Raw genomic sequence first — 23,356 nt, 5'->3', positions numbered from 1 at the left:
CTTCTTGCAATAAAAATTAAAGTTTAAAGACAAAATAGATGATTACAACTGGATAACAGGAATTTGTCACCCATTAGTTTCTTCTGACCCCTTACCACCATTGCATTGTTTTCCTTCCTGACAGAGCCCCATTTCTCAGATCTGAGGTGAATCACTTTGTGCTAATTACTTTGGAATGCTTTTTCCAATCCTATTGATTCTGAAACTTTCTTTGTGACACAATGTACTTTATGAGAGTGGTAAATTTAGGTCGATAACATTTGCTTTTATTAGAAATTTTGAAAAAAATTAGAAAAATTACCAATGATCAAACTTTGAATTTCTATGCCTTTATAATGGTCATACCACACAAAATAGTTCATAACATTTCCCATTCTCTAATTTACATCAGTATCATTTTTATTAGGATCTTAGATGGGTTAAAGGTTTAGCAACAATTTTCAGTTTTTTGACAATTTACTATATATATTATATATTATTTTTTTTTATAGTCTGATTCAGTTTTTAAAGTGACTGAGGGGCCTATACTTCACAAAATCCCCCAAAGAGATACCATTTAAAAAAAAACAGAAAACTGTACTCCTCAAAAGTATTCAAAACCACATTCAGGAAGTTTGTTAACCCGTGAGGTGCTTCACAACATTTAATGGATGTGGAATGAAAAAATTACATTCTTTCAACTAAAATTTTGCTTTAGTCTCCCAATTTTTCATTTTCACGAGCTGTAATGAAAAAAATGCATCAGAAAATGTGTTAAGCAATTTCTACAGCGCTTGCAGATACCCGATACTACTCTTTGGGCACACGGTATGCCACAGAAGGAAAGCAGCACCATTTGACTTTTGGAGCATAATTTTTGCTGAAGTTGGTTGTAAACAGCATGTAGCATTTGCAGAGCTCCTAAGATGCTGAAACCACCCATGAGTAACTTCATTTTTAAACTTCACGCCTCAAGGAATTAAGGTACTCTATGGGTGTAGTTATCTTTTTGGAGCCACAGCCACTTCAGGAAAGTTTGTAACGTTGGGACGTGAAAATTAAAAATTACACATTTTCCGTGAAAATATTGTTTCAGCCCCACATTGTTCCTTGCAACAATGCTGAGAGGAGAAAATAGACCCTACAATTTTTAAAGCACTTTCTTCTGAGTATGCAGATATCCCATGTGTGACCAGAAACTACTGTTTGAGCACACATTAGGACTCGGAAGAAAAGGAGCAATATTTGACAATTTGAGCGCAAATTTGGCTGCATTTGATTGTGGACACCATGTCAAATTTACAGAGCAGAATGTTGAAAAACAGCAGAAACCACCCCAATAAGGAATTTATCTACAGGTGTAGTGACCTTATCTAAAATGTATAAAATTAGGAGACAAGTGAAAAATTATGTTTTTTTTCCACTAAAATGTTTGATCTTTTTAATTTTCATAAAGAAAATGGACCCCACAATTTTTAAATCAATTTCTTCAGAATGCAGCAATATCAATTGTGTGTTCAGGAACTAAAGGTTTGTGCATGCATCGGGACTCGAAAGGGAGGAATGATGGCTTGGCTTTTCGAGCATAAATTTGGCTGTAATAGTTTGTGTGTGCCAGCTGCACAGCCCTAGAAGTGCAGGTGCAAGAACATCAGAAAACCCCCAAAGAATGCCCATTTTGGAAACCACAGCCCTTGTGGAATCCATGTAGGGTTGTAATGAGTATTTATCCCACAGCTGTTTCACCAGTTTCTTTACCAAAGTCCCTAATGTACCAAAACAGAAAAATCGCCAACAGTGTGACACCATTTTGCAAATTACATTCAAGGAGTCCATTTACAGGTATAGTGACTATGTTGACCGAACTGGCGTTTTCCAGCAATGAATGCGCAGTGGATGTTGCAAAGTGAAAATTGCAAATATGCCATTTCAGTGACCAATACATAGTGTCCAGACTGTTTCTGGAGACAAATTGTTAAGTGGTTTGTCCAGCACTTTAGCAAATGAACAGCAATTCAAGAATTAAGGTACCGTCACACTAAGCGACGCTGTAGCGATACCGACAACGATGCCGATGGCTGCAGCGTTGCTGTTTGGTCGCTGGAGAGCTGTCACACAGACTGCTCTCCAGCCACCAACGATCCCGAGGTCCCCGGTAACCAGGGTAAACATCGGGTTACTAAGCGCAGGGCCGCACTTAGTAACCCGATGTTTACCCTGGTTACCAACGTAAACGTTAAAAAAACCCAAACACTACATACTTACCTTCCGCTGTCTGTCCTCCGGCGCTCTGATTTCCTCTGCACTGTCAGCGCCGTTCAGCCGGAAAGCAGAGCGGTGACGTCACCGCTGTGCTTTCTGGCTGGCCGGTGCTGACACAGGATGCAGGAGGAGTGCAGAGAAGCACAGCGTCGGGGACAGACAGCTGAAGGTAAGTATGTAGTGTTTGTTTTTTTTAACGTTTACGCTGGTAACCAGGGAAAATATCGGGTTACTAAGCGCGGCCCTGCCCTTAGTAACCCGATGTTTACCCTGGTTACCAGTGAAGACATCGCTGGATCGGCGTCACACACGCCGATCCAGCGATGTCAGCGGGAAGTCCAGCGACGAAATAAAGTTCTGGACTTTCCTCAGCGACCAACGATCTCCCAGCATGGGCCTGATCGTTGGTCGCTGTCACACAACGATTTCCTTAACGATATCGTTGCTACGTCACAAAAAGCAACGATATCGTTAACGATATCGTTCAGTGTGACGGTACCTTAAGGCTTTTCACAGTGCAGTAAAGGTGACAAGACAACTTTATCCTTCTACTATTTTTTTTTTTTTCAGGAGGAGTTTTTTTTGTATTATAAACAATTTTTATAGCTTTTTTATTTTTGGGAGGCAGAATGAACAAAAAACAGCAATTCATGACATTTTTGCGCTGTTCACCGATAAAGCTTTATTCTTCTGGTCAGTACAACTATAGTTTTATCCCATTTATATAGGTTTTTAAATGTTTTGCTACTTTTGAATATTAAAAACTATGTTTGTGCATAGCCATATTCTGAAAACTATAACTGTTTTTTTACCAACAGAGACATGAGGGCTTGTTTTTTTAGGAGATATTTTCAATATGTTTTATATACAATTTTTGGATCAATTTTCATTCAATTTTTTGTGTGTCCGCATGATGAAAAAAAAAATGCATTTTTAATTTGTCTATTTTACGTATTTCACCAAATGGGAGTAAATAATGGAACAGTTCTATAGATGAAGTCTGGCAGCGATACTAATAATGAGTACTTTGGTTACTATTCTTTTGGCACAAAAACTGCATTTTCATTTGCAAAACATTTTTCAGTAAATTTCATTTTTTCATATTTTTTTGAAATTTCATTTGATTCTTTTACTTTATCTCAGTATGGTACATCAACTTTCAGTTGTTTGGGGCTTGTGTAATATCCTGCTATACGTGTGCATTGCGAGGTATTAGACCTGTCAATCTTACACTGACAGGAGGTGGGCTGAACCTTGCATATGCTCGAGCCAACACCACTGGGTGACCCTGAGGCTATTACTAGACCTGGGTTCATAAGGCTATGTGCCCACGTTGCGGATTCGTGTGCAGATTTTTCTACACTGTTTTTGAAAAATCCACAGGTAAAACGCAGATTTCCTGCGTGTTTTATGCGGATTTCACCTCCGTTTTTACACCTGTGGATTCCTATTGAGGAGCAGGTGTAAAACCCTGGCGAATCCGCACAAAGAATTGACATGCTGCGGAAAATCCAACGCAGGGTTTCCGCGCGGTATTTTCAGCACCATTTGCACTGCGGATTTGGTTTTCCATAGGTTTACATGGTACCGTACACCGCATGGAAAACTGATGCGAATCCGCAGCGTCAAATCTGCTGCGGATCCCCAGCCGAATCCGCAACTTGTGCACATAGCCTTATGGTTAAAAGCTCAAGTCCCCTTCCTCAAATTAGCATTGACCATCGTCATCAGAAGGGTTAAACAGCAATGATTTGTGTAGGACAGATCAAAGCCAATACAGCAGGGTCAGCTATGATTTACAGTGCACACTTTCTGAAGACTGTGCCGGCTCTGCTTCTGGGCCGGAAAAATCATTGAACCGTACATATACACACATCTGACTGCGCCATAAATGTATGGCGGATGTCAGGAAGAGTAACAATGAAGTGGTTTGTTTTTTTCTTTTCTTTATAAAATACCTTTTTCTCTCCTACTGATAAGCAAATGCAATAAAAAAAAGATTTTTAGAATATTTTTCAGTATTTTACGACTTGGGGGAGTGAATATAAAAAACTGGTCAAGTTGAGCAACTTGCAAAAACAATTGAAGAAAATTTGGTCTGCCACTTTTTGACTGTACCCAACCCCCTCCCTATTCTAGTGGCTGCCCAGATTACAGATGCAGTCACCTTCCCATCACCTTTGATATTACGTTTCTGAACCAGGCCTTAAGTTATGTCAAATCTGATTTTCATACAGAAACAAATGGACGATTTTTCATCTGTATGGTCATTTGTATGCCACCCTTATGTCTGATTTTCACATCTGTAGGACATCCGATATATGGCATTCATTTTTAGAAGTCAACAGTTAGAAACTTTTATTTGGTCTTGTACATTTTTATGTTAACAATTGCAATGGATCTGAAAACAAAACATAAAAAAATGAAAATACCATCCGTTCAGCACTTCTCCTTTTAACACACCCATTGAGTTTAATGAACGGGTTTGCTCTGAAAAGCGGATCCGAATAGTGCATGCTGCAACTTTTTACGCTTGGACTGCTCATGCATACAGACCTATGGATATACTTATTGTTTTGCACGTGGACATATGGCTGTTTCAGACAAACGAGCTCTAAGATTAAGCCGGTGGCTCTAGGGAAGCCCAGGACTGAAACTGGATGTGGCCTTTCAGAGGCAGCCGGATGTGCTGTACAACGGTGGTGGCCATGATCTATTAGCTCCTTCTCTTACTCCAGGTACACTGTAAACTGTGTGTGCCATATATTATGTGCAGTTCACAGCTTATCTGGTTTCAGCATAAGCGATCGTGCCACAGGAGCCACCATGTTCCTATGCAGTTTATGACTTACAACATCTAAATATCTCCTCAATATCTTCTTCATCGTCTATCCTGGGGAAATACAAAGCAAGTACATTAGTCATATTAATGCATTAAAGGGGTTTTCGCATGAACAAAGTTTATTTTAATCAATAGATCTTGGAAGAATAAGTTCCACAATTGGATGCATTTAAAAAAAAACAAAAAAAAAAAAACTGTGCACTGGATAATCTTATAAATGTGCCCCTTCTGAGTACTGTGTAACGGCCGTGTCTGACCGTACAGGGACATGGTCTGATCATACCACAGCTCCTGGGCAGGGGAGGATACAAAAGAGAATACAGACAGAACAGCATGGGCTCACAGCTGATTTTTTTTTGGGAGGTAAAACGTTGCTTAAAAACAGGCAGGGAAATATTTTCTCCCACAAAAACAATCAGCTGTCCTGTCTGTAATTCTCTTTTGCTTCCTCCCCTGCCCAGGAGTTGTGGTATGGTCAGCCCATGTCCCTGTACAATCAGACACGGCCATTACACAGTACACAGCAGAGGCACATTTATAAAATTCTCAGTGCAGGAACTTTTTTTTTTTTTTTTTAAACCCATCCAATTGTAGAAATTATTATTCCAAGAGGTATTGATTAAAATCAATTTTAAAATTAACTTTGTTTGTGAGAAACACCCTTTTTTTTTTAACACATTTTCCATAGACATAGCCATTCGAGGGCTTTTTTGACAGACAAGTTGTAGTTTTGAACTCTAAGGTTTATTTTACTATATAAAGTTCTGCAATTCCACCATTGTTTTTTGGGTTTAGCTAGCTTTAAATCTGTGTGGGAAAATGACCAGCCAAAATGATTCTCCAAGTTAGTACGACTAGAGCAATGCTAAACTTGCATATTATTTTTATTTAAGTGTTGATAATTTAGGATTATTTTGAACTTTGTTAAAGAAAAAAAAATTCTTTGTGCTGACCATTTTTGTGTTCTGCATGCAGACCTGTAGTTTTATTGGTACACAAACAATGTTTTATTCACTTTTTATTACAATTTCCGAGAAGGTGCAGTTAGGAGATTTGAACCCGCAATCTTTTGTGCTATTTAGTGTAAAAATGGACTACAAATTATAGATTTACATACTAGACTTCTATGATGTCTAATGAGGTTGACAACCGTCTTCAAAAAGACCTTTCACTATGGACATTGTAATTATTTATTGTCAGCAAAAAACGAGGGCAACGGTTCTAAACCCAAAATGGGTGGCTGCATGTGTGCCATGAAAAGATCAAGCAAATTCTGCAGCAATACCTGCATCTTAATACGCAAATAGATCTGCAAATATTGGGGCTTGTTCTGCAGATTTCAACCGATGCAAATCCGCCACGTCTGGACTCACCTTTCTGGTTACACAATATATGCGGTCATTATGTAATACATTCGGCCCTGAAGACTCTACCTACTTTTGTGCAGAGCATTATTTCTTCGCCTGTGTACAATATACTAATACCCAGTATTACCCAGGACTTTGATTTTGAAAATGGTAAAGCTTCGCTAGTTAACCCTTGGTGGATCAAAATGGTGAAATTGCTTTCAAAGTACTTTGAAACATTCAGCCTTAATTTCACAACTTTTATCTGATTCGAGAATTCAAGAAAAACAAAAAACCCACAAAAACAGTTTCACAATCAGGGTAATCTCAGACTCCAATCCATGGACTGGCCACGGCTCTCCCAACCACTGTCACAGCGTCATATTTTAATGAGCTTGTGACACTTCGGTGGGAGATCCACGACCAGTGTGTGCATTAGCGGTCTGTGCTTGGACCGATTTGCACGTAACATAGGGGACTTTTAGGCTATGTTCACACGTTCCTGATTTCCCTCCTTTTTTTTCAGGACTAAAAACCGCAGCTCTTGGCAGAAAACGCAGGTCCTTTTTTTGGTGCTTTTTTGGTGCGTTTTTTGATGCGTTTTTTTATGCAGTTTTCTATGCAGAGTCTGTGTGTTTTCTAGGAAGTTTTTTAGGGTTAAAATGGCGAAAAATACCCTAACCCTACCCCTGACCCTACTCTAACCTTAGTGGAAAAAAAAAAAAAAATTCTTAATTTTTTTTATTGTCCCTACCTATGGGGGTGACAAAGGGGGGGGGGGGGGTCATTTACTATTTTTTTTTATTTTGATCACTGAGATATAACCTATCTCAGTGATCAAAATGCACTTTGGAACGAATCTGCCGGCCGGCAGATTCGGCGGGCGCACTACGCATGCGCCCGCCATTTTGCAAGATGGCGGCGCCCAGGGAGAAGACGGCCGGACGGACACCGGGAGGCCGGGTAAGTATAAGGGGGGAGATGAGGGCACGGGGGGGGGCGTCGGAGCACGGGGGGGGGGTTGGCATCAGAGCATGGGGGGGTGGGATTGGGGCACGGGGAGGCAGCCACACTGCAGCGGTTCTGCACCACAAACCGCAGAAAACCCGCAGATATTTTTTTCATCTGCGGGTTTTACTGCGGGTTTGACCTCACAATGGAGGTCTATGGGTGCAGAACCGCTGCAGTTCCGCAAAAAGAAGTGACATGGTACTTCTTTTTTACCGCGGCTATTCAGCGCGGCTTTTTTCGCGATTTTCCGCAATGTGGGCACAGCAGTTCCTGTTTTCCATAGGGTACATTGTAATGTACCCTGCATGGAAAACAGCTGCGGACCCGCAGTGGCAAAATCGCGGCGATTCCGCATTAAAAAAAGGATGGTTGAACATGGCCTTAAACATCCCTTCTTAGAAGAGGTAGAGGCCTCAGCAGCAGGACCCTTTCACACCATCAACCATACATCTATCATATAACCTGAATTTATGTGATAAAGGCTGTTTATGGGAGAACCCCTTTAGTACACTGCTGTAATATCATACAACTGACTTCAACACTTTATCACGTTGTCTGTAATACGTACTTACACAGGAATCACCATGTTGGATATTTCTGTTGTAGATCTATCCCAGTAAGGGCAATATATAAAGGCAGACTGAGCTAGTCTTAATCTCTTAACCTTTGCTAGTCACTGTTTAAATTGTAAGCACTAACTTTCCACAAAATATTTTTTTCTTTATAGGTTACGCAAAACTACAAGTTTAGGTAGAGATAAGGGATACGAAGTGTACATCCAAAAAACGAAAAGGGATTGTCCACTATGTCCGGGGAGGCAGCCACTGGACAAGGGTTGTCAAATGGTCATATTAGATAAATGAAAAACCCCATAACCATGGATAGCTTAGAGACTGGAAAGGCACTGTTTTAGTACTGGCAAGTTGACCTGTATAAGTGCAGTACTCACCTAGGCCTCATCTGAGAGGAGAAGCAGCCTAAAGCCGGCCTCTCCCACTGCAGCTGCTGCCGGCAATGGTACATAGGCTGCACAACTATACAACTCCAATAAGCAAAGTTACGCACACAATTACACAACCCAATAGCTGTAGGCAAATGTTATATACAGTGATATAATGTATGGTATTTGGTAGTAGTGACACAAGCATGTGAGGTGGATAAGTTGAGGTTCACCTTTACAACTGGTCTAAGGTCACATTTGAGCTGTTGATGTATACTCACATGAATGTCCATTATTCAGCCAGTTTTCAAACACACATCTTTAAATTAAAGGAAAACAAAACAAAAAAAACAACTATTTTTTTACCAACAGTGCCCAAACTAGATGTTGTGTTGATTAGACCTTGATTAGTTACAGCAGCAAATGTCCACTTGGGCACCATTTTCCCAGTGAGAGGCTTTTTAGTCATGAGAACATTTGGCAGTTTCCTATGGCTTAGGAGCGTTTGGTGCTCTCATGTGATACCTCCACCTCATCAGGCTCCGGTGCTGGCACAGGGACTTCTGCCTCAGGGGACTCTGTGCTGTAGAGTTCTTCAGGAATTGTGGCAGATGTGGGTGTAGTTTGAGGGGTTATTGTCTGACCAAACCCTTGGTAGTGTCCAGAAGGAGACTGTGGCACAGATGATGCGGCAGATATAGGATCTTGCGTTGAAGAGGACAACAGGCTGGTATGTTCATTCTGCTCCAGGTCTTCAGGAAAAAACATCTTTCTGGGTCTACCCAAAACTGTTCTTCCTGTAACGAGAGGATATACACACCATTTTTTCCAAATTGTAAGTGAACTGAGCAGTACTCACTGACTATATGTACTATTAATTTATGATGGTAATTGTTATTTATATTCAATAAACACTAATAACTAGTGGCAGAAATATCTATTTATATAATTTCCTGCTCTGTCCAGATATCACTGTATCCCAGAATTCCAAGCGGAGAAAGTTCACCGACCGCCATATTGGGACACCCAAGTGATGGGTGTCTCACTATGGAAACTGCTGCTGGTACCAACCTATTGCGCGGTACCACCAGCGGAACACCATCGCACCACACACACACACACACATTCTATACGCCACTCACACAGCCTCATGCGCGGTACCACCAGTGGAACACCGTCGCAAACACGCCGCCGCGATCAGCCGAATAATTCACTGACTGACGCCATCTTTGTACAGGAGGAGCGCATGCGGTTTTAATGTGACTGCTGCTATCTGTCTTCACAAAGATGGCGGCGGTCTGATTTACTGCACCTGCGCGAATTACACCCAGGTACAGTGAATCATTTGGCTGCTCCCGGCGGCAGATGTGCGATGTGTCTACAGGCAGAGGAAGTCGGTCACATTAAAGGGGTTTCCCCAAGAACGAAAGTTAATTTTAAAAATTGACTGTGTCTGACTGTACGGAGCATACCACATCTCCTGGGCAGGGGAGGAAGCAAAAGACAATACTGACATTACAGCAGGGGATCACAGTGGATTCATTTTGTGAGGTAAAATATTTCACTTACTTTTAAAAATATTTTACCTCACAAAATGTATCCTCTGAGATATCCTGCTTTAATATCAGTACTGTCTTTTGCTTCCTCCCCTGCCCAGGAGCTGTGGTATGTTCTGTACACAGTCAGACACAGGGGTGAGTGTGTCTGACCATGTACGGAGCATACCACATCTCCGGGGCAGGGGAGGAAGCAAAAGACAATACTGACATTACAGCAGGGGATCACAGTGGATTCATTGTGTGAGGTAAAATATTTCACTTTCTGTTTTTTTTTTTAAATATTTGAACTCAAAAAATGTATCCTCTGCGATCTCCTGCTGTAATGTCAGTATTGTCTTTTGCTTCCTCCCATGCCCAGGAGCTGTGAACCTATGGGGGGGAAAGGGGGGAATTCTCAACGCTGCAAAGCCTGCCCCATCGTGACCTTACCGCCAGCCGATGCGGTAGCATCAGGCCTCCATCTAGTCTAATATAAAGAATAAAAACCAACCCTCCCCCCAAAAAAATCCAAATACCAAAACACTTCTATTTCAGAAAATTAAGACACATAGGTTTTGTTCATATCTATTGGACAAGAATAGAGTAACACAGTAGAATGCCGGACAACTACATAGGTGTTCAAAAATTACTCTTATTAACTGATTTTCACCAACTGAGTCAAATATGAAAATTGCTAGTCACTAGTGATGGGCGAACCCGTGGATGTTCGGGTCTGGGATCTTAAGTTGATTGAACCCGCAAATATTGAATTGGCTGATGGTCAAATGTGTATGGACAGCAGGCAGACTAATAGGCGGGAGAAATGTCAATCGTACAGGTCTGATTTTGTTGGCGTTAATCAGTGACTTTCTCAGAGCACAGAGATGTTCAATTTTACCATATATTATGTATGTATACCAGCAGTCTTTTGGAAGACACCCCGATAAAACTACTTTTGAATCCAGTTTTGGGTCGTCATCTCAGAGGTTTTACAGTACGGAAGAAAAAAAAAAAAAAAAAAAAGGAAGAAAGTAACCAAATCATGAAGAGCACACAAGAGAATACCTACAGACCCATCTAAATTGCTGCATAAGGCCAGGTTCACATTGCGTCAAGGCAGTCCGTTAAGACGGACTACGTTACACCGCGGCATAAACGTGGTGTAACGTAGTCCGTAACGGCCGCCATTGACTGCAACGTCGGATGCATCGCTAGCGCACGCCCACAATGGACGTGCACAAAGGATGTGCCGTCATTGAGTTACGGACCCGGAGACACGGGCTGCAGCGTTTCCGGGTCCGTCACTGCTAGCGCAGATAGAGCTAGCAGCTGCTCTATCTGCGCTAGCGCCGTTGAACGCCGGCACTTGCGCTAGTAGCCGCCCATTAGCGTATGTGCTGAACAGGCTGCTGCTAGCGCAGTGGGTTATCCTTGATATTTTGTACTTACCAACATTGCGCACTTGCTCAGAAATATCTGCTCGGATATCCGACACATCCCACATAGCAAGAAAAGAGTCAAAACACGAGCCTTCTTCAGCTTCCTGTACATAAGGTTTGTAGGAAAAGCTGAAGTGGTGAGCGATGGCTGCCAGGAACATTTCAACACAAATCACAAAATCCTGATTCAAGAAAAAAATATTTTGGAAATATGATATTAGATTTTACCAAACACAACAAGACTCCACAGATGTGTCCTTATGATCAACACAATAATGGTCAGTTCTGACAGATCGTGGTTTGTTTAACACACCATTTTTATTGAAAGAAGATTTTTACTTTTAGCGACATTACTGTAAAGTATAAAAAAAAAAACATTGATTAAAAGGAACCTGTTATGCCCCAAAACACTATTAACTTGCAGGTTAACTTGCAGTCAAAAGTGACTGACAGCTACACATTGAAGGCCTGACTAGCAGGAGGAAATTAACTTTACTCCTTCTAGTAGCCCCCAGTTTTCAGTCATGGAGGCATGGCTGGCGAAGCTTCAGTCACTGCTTAATACATATTGAGGGGTGGCTGTAACTACATCCCCGGCACTGACTGACAGCCGGCTCAGCAGTGCATCAGTGAAGAGCCGGCTGTCAGTCAGTGTCGGGGCAAGATTAAAGCTGCCACTCACTATGTACTGTCTGGTGAGTGAAACCACACCTCTATGACTGAAAGCCGGAGGCTACTGAGAGGAATAAAGTTAATTTTCTCCTGGCAGCTGGTACTTTGGGAATGCTATTAACCTGCAGATTAAAACCATATCTGTAAGTTAAAAGTGTTTTGGGACATGACATGTTCCCTTTAAATAAATGTACATTTTTACAATGTAATTAACATAGTTTTAAAAGTCTCACTAAAATACAGTATTATATGGTGTTTCCTTTAGTTTTTACTGTTTGAAGGGTGCAGTATTCTCATCCATCAGTGAAGAGATGGCTGCAGCCAATCACTGGTCTCCGAAGTGACATTTGCAGGTGTAATGTATAATTTCTATTTCCTTATTTGATAACATTCTCACTTTAGAAAGGCATACGTATACGGCTGACTCCTGATCGCTGCTATTTAATCACTTATATGTCACTGACTGCAGTATTTAAGTGGTGCAATCTTTTGATGAAATGGTTTTGGCACCAATCTGCACACTTGCAGGGTTCTGATGGGTTACCGTGGCACAAGGAGGCCTTCTAATGATCTCCGTTGTTGCCGCTTAGCACTTCTATTAAAAGGAATCTGCCATCAGGGTTTTGCTATTTGATCTGAGGGCAGCATGAAGAAGGGGCTGAGACTGATTTCAACAATGTGTCACTTATTAGGCTGTGTACTCTTGCTTCAATACAATGAGTATTTTATCAGCAGGAGGTTAACACTACAGGATTGCAGCTCCCATACATCCTGGTCCAACCCATCCCCAGCACTGATTAGAAGCTTACTGTCAATATACACAGAAAGCTACTAATCAGAGGTGTGGTCAGGGTCAGCTTTCTGAGCTCTGCTACATGCAGCATCAAAAAATCTAATTGTATCATAACTACAGCACCAAGTAAACTATGTGATACATTGCTGGAATGCATCACTTTACCTACATTATGCGGCTATCAGATCAGGTAAAAAAAAAACAGCAGATTCAAGTCCCCTAGGTGAACTAACATAAAAGGTAAAAGTTAAAAATCTACAAATCTATGGCTGTTGCAACAGAGTGTGAGTGTAGCTTAATAGTAGAGATAAGAACAAACAGGAAAGGAAAAATTAGAAACACGCTGGATATATTTCTACTAAATAATTTTCATGTTAAATGCACAAATACAGGCAGATATTACTAAAATATTGCTCTACCTGAAGGCCAGTGGCGACATCTTTTACGTTTTTCCATTCCCAAGTATGTTTATCAGAAATGATTCCAACCTTCACCATGAGTGCAATTAATACAGCTTGCCTGGAGAAAGATCAAGACTTGATTTACCATAGATCGGCACCAAGTCCGATGCCACCTAAACCACTAAACCCAGAATGAATAAATCTATACAGAATCACACATTCCCCCACTCATGGAAGAGCTGCAGATGCCTTGTACACACTCATTAACTTGAATTTGATGTTAAATTTGTGTATAATGTTGCCAATGTCTAATATATTCTTTGGTGGGTTTTCTAAAAAATGTTGTCTGTTTTGTAATATCAAGAGCAAGTCCAATCTTTATTTATATCAGGCTCAGGACGTAAGATTATGTAGGCACCGTACTTTCACTTAGCTTGATCTCTTTTAATGCAGGGGAAGGAAGTTTTAGCACCTATTGTGCTGGCAGAATGCCAACAGAGGAACTGCTTACTTAATTAAAAAGTGGATGGCAAATTATAGTATGTGAAAATTGCACCAGTGTCTAGCAGACTTGATTGGTATATGTACCAAAGCAAGACATTACTTCTTCAGGTTTTTAGGACAAATAAGCTTTAAATCTAGGGAGATTATGTTTTGAAGCGAGCACATGGTTAATTTTGAAGATTAAGGTAATGTGCACACGGCATCTTTTTCGCAAAAGCTCCCCATGTCCTGAGCACCCTTATGCGCTGCAAGGAGACAACTTTCCATTTACTACTAATTTCTGTTATTTTTGGCAAGACCTGGACACCAGAGTGAGGGAGGGAGTCTCAAGTTTTTGAAAACACTCTACATGAAACTGTAGTGACTATACAGGAAAGAAAAAAGGGGGTTACCATCATTCCAAAGGAGGGCAATAGGTATTTTGTCTATACATGCAACATTATAGGGATGCATTAACAGTGAAGTACAGCACACTATGCCCCCGTTTTAAACTGGTGTATTGCCTACCCTGTTTTACTAGATTTAGTAACACACTGAAGCTACTGCACAGAGGGGCTCAATAACCAGAGTCACACATACCAGAAAGAAACAAAGACCACCATCTTCACACACAGAAATTTGCCAACTGGTTGAATAGGATTCAATTCTTCCTTCAGCACTTTGTAGAACAGGACAAGACAGTACATAGCAAACTAGAAAATAAAAAAACGCCTTTAAAGAAAATTATGGAGAATTCAGTACAGGGTTGAATTGTTAATAAGCCATGAACAATTTTGGTCTATAAACAACACTGAAGATATAAGCGAGTGAACCCTAATTACTCCTTTGGAAGTTCTCCTGTAAAGACCAATCTACTCAAAACCTAAAATTTACTCGCTCAGGGTTGTCAACCTAATTTATTTTTCTAGACAACTTTTTCAAACACTAGACAACATTTTTTACAGTCAATTTGGAAACCAACATGGAGAACGAGAAAGATGAGAATATATTTATCTAGGTCAGTATACAAACATAGTAAAATTATTGAATTTTGAAATATATTTTAATGAAAACTTACAGAAGATCAAAGGGTGCAAAACTGAATGAGCTTGGAAATGCATAGTTTTCTGTGATTTCATTCAGTACCGTGGGAGTATAAATCTTTATAAAAGCTGTCAAGGCTTACGGAAAAGGCCTACAGGTCCTAGTTCCCCAAGTGATTGATAGCTTTCCCTGTATACAGACCCCTAGAAGCCTACTTCCCCTTCCCACACACTTAGAATTGTTACTACAGTAGCATTGGGCATATTTCCCAGATTTTTCATCAGATGAGACAGATTTTTGGGAGACCCAATCAATTGTAACCACATGACGCAGATACACTGTGTGCACAATTAGACAATTTTTGATAATTAATTTTCTTATTGAACATCTATAGTGCTATCAGTCCATATAGTGCACATCTATAGTGCCATCAGTTAATAAACCTGGATATTTAAAGAAAGTAAAAGTGCGGTTTTGTGTCTTAGGAGAATATCCATGTACAGAATTATTATGCAAAAAAAAAAAAAAAATTGTACATTCACGAAGGCATCAAAACTATGAATTAACACATGTGGAATTATATACTTAACAAAAAAGTGTGAAACAACTGAAAATATGCCTTATATCAGACCTGGGCAAGATGCGGCCCGCGGGCCGCATCCGGCCCGCCTGACGATTTTAAACGGCCCGCGGCACTGGCACAGCCGCCAGAGACAGTGAGGCTGCTGCGCGTCGCTACGCCAGGTTCCCCTTCCCTTCAGCCACTCCAGCGCCTGCGCGCCCTGCATTGAAACAGTGAGAGGCGCTGACCGCCACTGGCACTTCCGCATCAGGGAAGCGCCAGCAGCGGGTGACGTCACTGAGTGTGACACAGGCTGCTGCGCCGGTGTTTTGTGCGGCTGTGTACTGCAACTTGTGGGGTCGGTCGGTGCCGGTGCTCCATACCGCGGCTGCGGGGACCAGGTAATGGAGCTGCCTGCCTGCCTGTATGCATGATAGGGGGAGGGAGCAGCGGCCAGCCCTGGGGGGGATGCGGATGGGGGCAGCACAAACCGGACCATGGGCTGTGTGGGGCACAATTATCAGGAGTCAGGACAGTATGATGGGGGCATAATTGACAAATCAGGACAGTATGGGCCCCATACTGTCCTGATTTGTCACTTGTGCCCCCATCCATACTGTCCTGATTTGTCACTATGGGGGTACAAGAGACAAATCAGGACAGTATGGGGACACAAGTGACAAATCAGGACAGTATGGGCCCCATACTGTCCTGATTTGTCACTTGTGCCCCCATACTGTCCTGATTTGTCACTATGGGGGCACAAGTGACAAATATTAGTCCGGCCCTCTAAAACCATCGAAATTTCTCATGCGGCCCCATGGCAAAATTAATTGCCCACCCCTGCCTTATATTCTAGGTTCTTCAAAGTAGCCACCTTTTGCTTTGATGACTGCTTTGCACACTCTTGGCATTCTCTTGATGAGCTTCAAGAGGTAGTCACCAGGAATGGTCTTCCAACAATCTTGAAGGAGTTCCCAGAGATGCTTAGGACTTGTTGGCCCTTTTGCCTTCACTCTGCGATCCAGCTCACCCCACACCATTTCGATTGGGTTCAGGTCTTGTGACTGTGGAGGCCAGGTCATCTGGCATAGAACCCCATCACTCTCCTTCTTGGTCAAATAGCCCTTACACAGCCTGGAGGGTTCTTTTTGGGGTCATTGCCCTGTTGAAAAATAAATGATGGTCCAACTAAACGCAAACCGGCAGGAACAGCATGCCGCTGCAAGATGCTGTGGTAGCCATGCTGGTTCAGTATGCATTCAATTTTGAATAAATCCCCAACAGTGTCACCAGCAAATCACCCCCACACCATCACACCTCCTCCTCTATGCTTCACGGTGGGAACCAGGCATGTAGAGTCCATCCGTTCACCTTTTCTGCGTTGCACAAAGACACGGTGGTTGGAACTAGTGATGAGCGAATATACTCGTTACTCGAGATTTCCTGAGCACGCTTGGGTGTCCTCCGAGTATTTTTTAGTGCTCGGAGATTTAGTTTTCATCGCCTTAGCTGAATGATTTACAGCTACTAGCCAGCTTGATTACAACCAGGCAACCCCCACATGTACTTATGCTGGCTAAAAGCTGTAAATCATTCAGCTGAGCCGATGAAAACAATCTCCGAGCACTAAAAAATACTCGGAAGACACCCGAGCATACTCGGGAAATCTCGAGTAACGAGCATATTCGCTCATCACTTGTTGGAACCAAAGATCTCAAATTTGGACTCATCAGACCAAAGCACAGATTTCCACTGGTCTAATGTCCATTCCGTGTGTTCTTTAGCCCAAACAAGTCTCTTCTGCTTGTTGCCTGTCCTTAGCAGTGGTTTCCTAGCAGCTATTTTACCATGAAATCCTGCTGCTCAAAGTCTCCTCTTAACAGTTGTTGTAGAGATGTGTCTGCTGCTAGAACTCTGTGTGGCATTGACCTGGTAGCTAATCTGAGCTACTCTTAACCTGCGATTTCAGAGGCTGGTGACTCGGATAAACTTATCCTCAGAAGCAGAGGTGACTCTTGGTCTTCCTTTCCTGGGGCGGTCCTCATGTGAGCCAGTTTCTTTGTAGCGCTTGATGGTTTTTGCCAATGCACTTAGGGACACTTTCAAAGTCTGCCCAATTTTTAAGACTGACTGACCTTCATTTCTTAAAGTAATGATGGCCACTCGTTTTCCTTTACTTAGCTGCTTTTTTCTTGCCATAATACAAATTATAACAGTCTATTCAGTAGGACTATCAGCTGTGTATCCACCAGACTTCTGCACAACACAACTGATGGTCCCAACCCCATTTATAAGGCAAGAAATCACACTTATTAAACCTGACAGGGCACACCTGTGAAGGGTACAGAGAAAGGAAGGGAAGAGAATTGTTTTGCTTCCTCTCAATATTTCACCCCACTTGGACTTTTTGCTGTTTTTCAAAAGGTTGCCAACTACTCTTACATTGATGACCCATCCTGAGAGTAGGCCACCGATGTCTGATCGGCCAGGGTCTGACACCTGGTGCCCCCACCAATCAGGTTTCAGGGTCTGCGGCTGCTGGCCGAAAGTACTTACTTGTGGAGCGGACCGTCTACTTGTAGTGGCTGATGCAGGCTATTACACATCCGCCTCCTATTCAAATCAGTAGGAGGCAGATTTGTAGTACCCTGCGTCAGCCACTACAAGTGGACGGTCAGCTCAACAAGTAAGGGCTTCTGACTGGCAGCTGCAGACACTGATAACAGCTGATTGGCGGGGGTGCAGCGTGTCAGACCCCTGTCGATCAGGCATGGATGACCTAAGGAGAGGCCATCAATGTAAAAGTAATGGACAACCTCTATCAGTACATTATATGGTAAACTGAATGTTGTCATCCAAAACTACATGTCCTGCAACAAACAAGCCCTCATGTGGCCATGCTGATGGAAAAATTAAAAAACAAAACAAAGTTAAGGCTTTTGGAAAAGGGGAGGAAAAAACGAAAGCTTAAAAACAAAACAATGGTCAGGTCCTGAAAGTCTTAGTTACTCACCGGTTAACTGTGTTTTCGGAGTCCATGACAGCACCACAGAGAGAGGGGATCCGCCCTTCAGGAACAGGAAACCTACAGATACATAAGGGCAGCACCTTTCCCACGCATCAGTTGGTTTACAGAGCACAAGAGGACCACCAAGGTTAATAGCATACTTAATAAAGAACTATACAACTACTAACTATTCACTACCCGTGAATTATATAAACAAAGGAAGAGGTGTACACCCAAAACTTAAGAAGACGGGAGGGTATGTACGGGTGCTGTCATGGACTCCGAAAAACACCGTTAACCGGTGAGTAACTAAGACTTTATCGGTCGTCCATGACAGCACCACAGAAAGAATCACAGAGAGTAACTGTTTAGGGAGGGACTACGGCTTGCAGCACCCTTAAACTGAAAGAGAGGTCAGAGGAGGCACCCAGGTTTAATCTATAGTGGTTATAGAAAGTGTTTGGAGAAGACCAAGTAGCAGCCTTACAAAGCAGCCTTATAAATTTGGTCGATTGACACTTCCAACCTTTCCGCCCACGAGGCCGCCATAGCTCTAGTGGAATGCGCTTTTAGACCTCCAGGCGCCGGTTTGCCTTTTGAGATGTATGCCAGCGAAATAGCCTCCCTGATCCATCTAGCTAATGTAGATTTTGATGCTCTATGATCTTTCCTGCTACCCCGATAGGACATGAATAGGGCGATATCTATTTTCCAAGGATCAGTTACTGCTAGATACTCCAGGATACATCTTTTTACATCTAAAGTGTGTAGTTTCCCTTCTTTATCATTAGTAGGATTAGGGAGAAAAGATGGAAGAACTATCTCCTGTTTCTATGGAATTTGGACACTACCTTAGGAAGATATGCTGGATCAGGGGACAGTATCACTCTAACATCCCTAAGTTGCATGTAAGGGGGAACCCTGGATAACGCCTGGATGTTGCCTATCCTACGAGCTGACGTTAGGGCCACCAGGAAAGCTACTTTAACAGACATATTTTTAATAGAGGCTGAAGAAATTGGCTCAAATGGGGCCTCTGTCATGGCTGAGAGGACTAGGTTTAGGTCCCACGACATGACCCTATTCTTCACCATTGGCCTAGACCGTTTTGTTGCCTTGATGAATCTGCTGACCCAGTAATTTTCGGCAATGTTGCAGCCAAAGAGGGCCCCTAAGGCTGACACCTGTACTTTAAGAGTGTTTGGGGATAACCCCATATCCAACCCCTTTTGCAAGAATTCCAAAATCTGGTCTATTGGTGTTGACTGACCAGCTACTACCCCTGAGTTTTGAAGAAATCTCTTCCAAATCCTGACAAATTTTTGTGGGGATTATTTTTCTGCTCTTCTGCAGAGTGTTAATGAGGTCCAGAGAGAAACCTCTATCTCTTAACAGCGCCAGCTCAAAATCCACGCAGTCAGATGAAGGCCAACCGCCCGAGGATGGTAGACTGGGCCCTGGGATAGGAGATCCGGGTCATCTGGTAAGACCCATGGGTCTGATATTGACATAGTCCTGAGGCATGGAAACCACGTCCTTCTGGGCCAGAAGGGGGCAATTACTATAACTGTGGCCTTGTCCTTCCTGATTTTCCTCACCACCAGAGGAAGCAGAGACAGGGGAGGAAAGGCGCAAGTTAGCCTGAAGTTCCAGTCTATGAGAAGGGCGTCTACTGACAGAGGATTTTCTCTGGGGTTCAGAGAGCAGAATTGTGTCACTTTTCTGTTTTCCCTTGTGGCAAAAAGATCTACCTCCGGTCGACCCCACCTCTCCACAATGAGGTTGAAGATGGAGCCGTTTAGGGACCATTCTCCCTGCCTCAATGTGTTGCGGCTTAAGTAATCCGCCATAGTATTTTCTGCTCCTCTTATGTGAAGAGCTGTCAATGAGAGAAGATGTTCCTCTGCTAGCTGGAACAGACGATCTGCTACGTTCATTAGGGATTTGGAACGGGTTCCGCCTTGGTGATTTATATATGCCACAGTGACCCGATTGTCGGAGAATATCCGCACGTGGTGTCCCTGTAGATAGGAGTGTTTTAACTGCCTGTTCCACTGCCGTTAATTCCTTCAGGTTGGAGGACATTTCCGTCTGACGCTGATCCCAAAGCCCCTGGATCAATATTTCACCCATGTGAGCCCCCCAACCAGAAGGGCTGGCATCTGAGGTGACTATACGAGTTACCTTATATTCCCAGGGGACCCATGTGGATAGGTTCTCTCGGTCTAGCCACCATTCGAGGGATACAATAGTGTCTTAGGACAAAGTCAGCTGGCTCTCTAGATGACCCCCCAACATTTTTTGCTGTGACAGCACCTCGCCCTGAAGTATTCTTGTATGATACTGGGTCCATCGGACCGCTGGAATGCAGGACGAGAGACAGCACAACAGAGACATCACTTTCCTAAGGGACATGGTGGGGTTTTTAGAGGCATTCAGCACCTGAAGGTGCAGGCGATCAATTTTTTCGTGAGGTAAACGGCATTCTTGAACCTGGGAATCCAAGGTCAGGCCTAAAAATCGCTGCACCGTCATGGGCTGTAACCGTGATTTTTTAACATTTAGCAACCACCGCAGACACTCCAGGGCAGACATTACTTTATGTAATTGTTCTAAACAGTGATCCACCGTTTTACCCACGATAGGACATCGTCAAGGTAGGGGATTACCAGAATGTCAGACTCATGTAGGTGGGCCATAACTTCAGCCATTACCTTAGTAAATACCCGAGGGGCGACCGATATACCAAAAGGGTGGGCCCTATACTGGAAATGTCTGACCACCCCATCCAACCGGACCGCCACCCTTCGGAATCGTTGGTGTCCTGCATAAATGGGGATATGGTAATAGGCGTCCTTTAAGTCAAATACTAACATAAAGCAGTTTTTAAACAGTAGCTTTATTGCGGTGTTAACAGTCTCCATTTTAAACGATTGTACGGTCAGAAAATTGTTAAGAGCCCTAAGGTTGATAATAGTTCTGAAGGAGCTGTCTGGTTTACGTATCAGGAATAGAGGAGAGTAGAACCCTCTACCCCTTTCTCCTTCCGGAACCTCTGATAGGACGTTCTTATTGAGCAGGTCATGAACTTCCGTTTCCAGGGCCACCTGTTCTGCGAGAGAGGACCTGAGTGGGGTAACTCTGAAAAAATTATGAGGGATAGAGAACTCTAGCCGCAGACCCGTAGCTACGATCCCCAAAATCCACTTGCTACTGGAAATTTTGGACCAGGCCGGGTAGAAGGCAGATAGTCTACCTCCCACCGGGGCGACTAGTCATTGGGGTGGTTTTTTGATCTCACGGGATGGTTCCTGACATCCCCCACCTCCAAACATAAATCCAGTACCTTTTTTCTTTTTATCGTCCCATCTGCTCTGGTCCCTAGCCGGTCTTCTGCGAAAGAACCTCTTTCCTGTGAAGGGACGCCTATAAGAAGTGGTCGGTGGACTGGGAAATTTCTTTTTCCAGGACGTCCCTCCTGACAGCACCACCAGGAGGTTGTCCTTCTTATCCTTGATAGGGACAGGAAACACAGAAGAGGTTAAATAGCCCCTCCCCACCTCCACCCCTCAGTGTTTTTCCTGTCCCTATCAGGGACAGACGCAGAGGAGTGTGGCACGGCTTACCGTGCTGAAGATTCCAGATATCCGGTTGAGAAGGGCTCCCGGAGCGGCCTCATCCCTCATCCCGAGGGCTCTGGGCAAGCGGAGCAGGACTCCGCATGTTGGCGCTGATACCGCTGGAGGTCCCTCAGCGCCGGTCGAGCTATGCTCCCTATTCTGGTGCATCCCCCTTCAGAGGGCTCTGCACCTTCTCGCTGCACCCGCATACTAGCGGTGATCCTCCCAACCCACGCAAGGAGCGCGCCGGGTTGGGCCTGCGGAGAGCGTCCTGGTCGGTGCTCGGGAGCGTGCCGCGTCATCGGGGCGCGTCGTGTCTCTGGGCGTGCCGCTTCGGCGCTGCAATCACCGGTGACATTCCTGAGCAGCTGGAGACCTCGGGACGCCGGAAATTGGGGTCGGGCTGTATCATACAGCCGAACAGCGGCCCATCAGTCTGCAGAGATCACCGGTAGCGGAGCTCGGAAGGAGGACGAATCAGATGTTCTGAAGACAGGTGAGATACCTATTTAATCGCGAACATCTGACTACACACTGATCCTAGAGAGATGGAAGGTGTAGATCGTCCAGAGATCCTGTCCTCAGAGCTCGCCCCTGTTCATGTAAGTTATACATAGGGGGTCTATATCACATCGCAACACAAAGCTATAGGGCCTCTCTGTATCTATTGCAGGATAAGGAGGCATCCAAGCGCCCAGCGTCAGGCCAAAAGCGCAGGACAAGTAAATGCCATCTGTGCTCCAATAGGCTACCAGAGGGGCATAGAAAGAAAGTATGTGATAAATGCATGGCAGGACTGCTGGAAGGAGAACAGGCTTCCCTTCTAGATAATATTAAAACTATGATCAGAGAGGAAGTACAGTCCACAGTATCAGCGCTGTTGCCAGTCGACCCTCCCCGTCCTAAGAGACCCAGGTGGGAACAGGATCTTAGTTCAGAAGAAGGGAAGCTTTCAGCTTACTTCGTATCCGATTCCATGGAGGGAGAATCCTCTTCAAATATCCTCTCAGAGGAAAAGAAGAGGTATCTATTTGCCTCTGAACACACAGAGACACTACTACAGGCTGTCAGAGATACCATGAAGGTAGAGGAAGCCACAGAACCCCTTACAGTCCAAGACGAAATGTTTGGGGGGCTCAGAGCTCGTAGGAGCAGAGTGTTTCCCGTAAATCGCCATATTCAGGAAATGATCTTGGAAGAAAACCAGGGATTCAAGCTTGAGGAGGCTAATTTGCATATTCCAGGTGCCTTCTGGGAAAGCGAAGAGTCTCCCTAAGCTAGAAGATCGTTGGGTACAGCCGGGACCAGCTGCTTGGAAAGAATCACAAAACCGAATTTTTGCCTGTAGGACATTATTGCAAGAGAGCTTGGCTGAGTAGATTACACAAGAAGGAAAACACACAGCAAGTCAGCA

The 23,356-nt window shown here is 43.5% G+C and overlaps 1 protein-coding gene across 1 annotated transcript in view; it reads right to left on the bottom strand.

Annotated features, from left to right (window-relative positions):
• Nucleotides 1-5,826: 5,826 nt before the first annotated feature.
• Nucleotides 5,827-23,356, bottom strand: part of TMEM184C (transmembrane protein 184C) — a 62,129-nt gene continuing 44,599 nt past the window's right edge. The window contains exons 7-10 of the mRNA XM_069744042.1: nucleotides 14,307-14,419; nucleotides 13,242-13,341; nucleotides 11,368-11,539; nucleotides 5,827-9,177 (exon numbers count right to left, since the gene is read on the bottom strand). Coding sequence (XP_069600143.1) covers nucleotides 8,876-9,177; nucleotides 11,368-11,539; nucleotides 13,242-13,341; nucleotides 14,307-14,419 — 687 coding nt within the window. The 3' untranslated portion in view covers nucleotides 5,827-8,875. The remainder of the gene's footprint in view (nucleotides 9,178-11,367; nucleotides 11,540-13,241; nucleotides 13,342-14,306; nucleotides 14,420-23,356) is intronic.

This window comes from Ranitomeya imitator, chromosome 1 (genome assembly GCF_032444005.1).
Source record: "Ranitomeya imitator isolate aRanImi1 chromosome 1, aRanImi1.pri, whole genome shotgun sequence".
Taxonomy (NCBI): Eukaryota; Metazoa; Chordata; class Amphibia; order Anura; family Dendrobatidae; genus Ranitomeya; species Ranitomeya imitator.
Note: the sequence above shows the minus strand (reverse complement) of the source record. Positions and strands in the feature narration are given on the sequence as shown.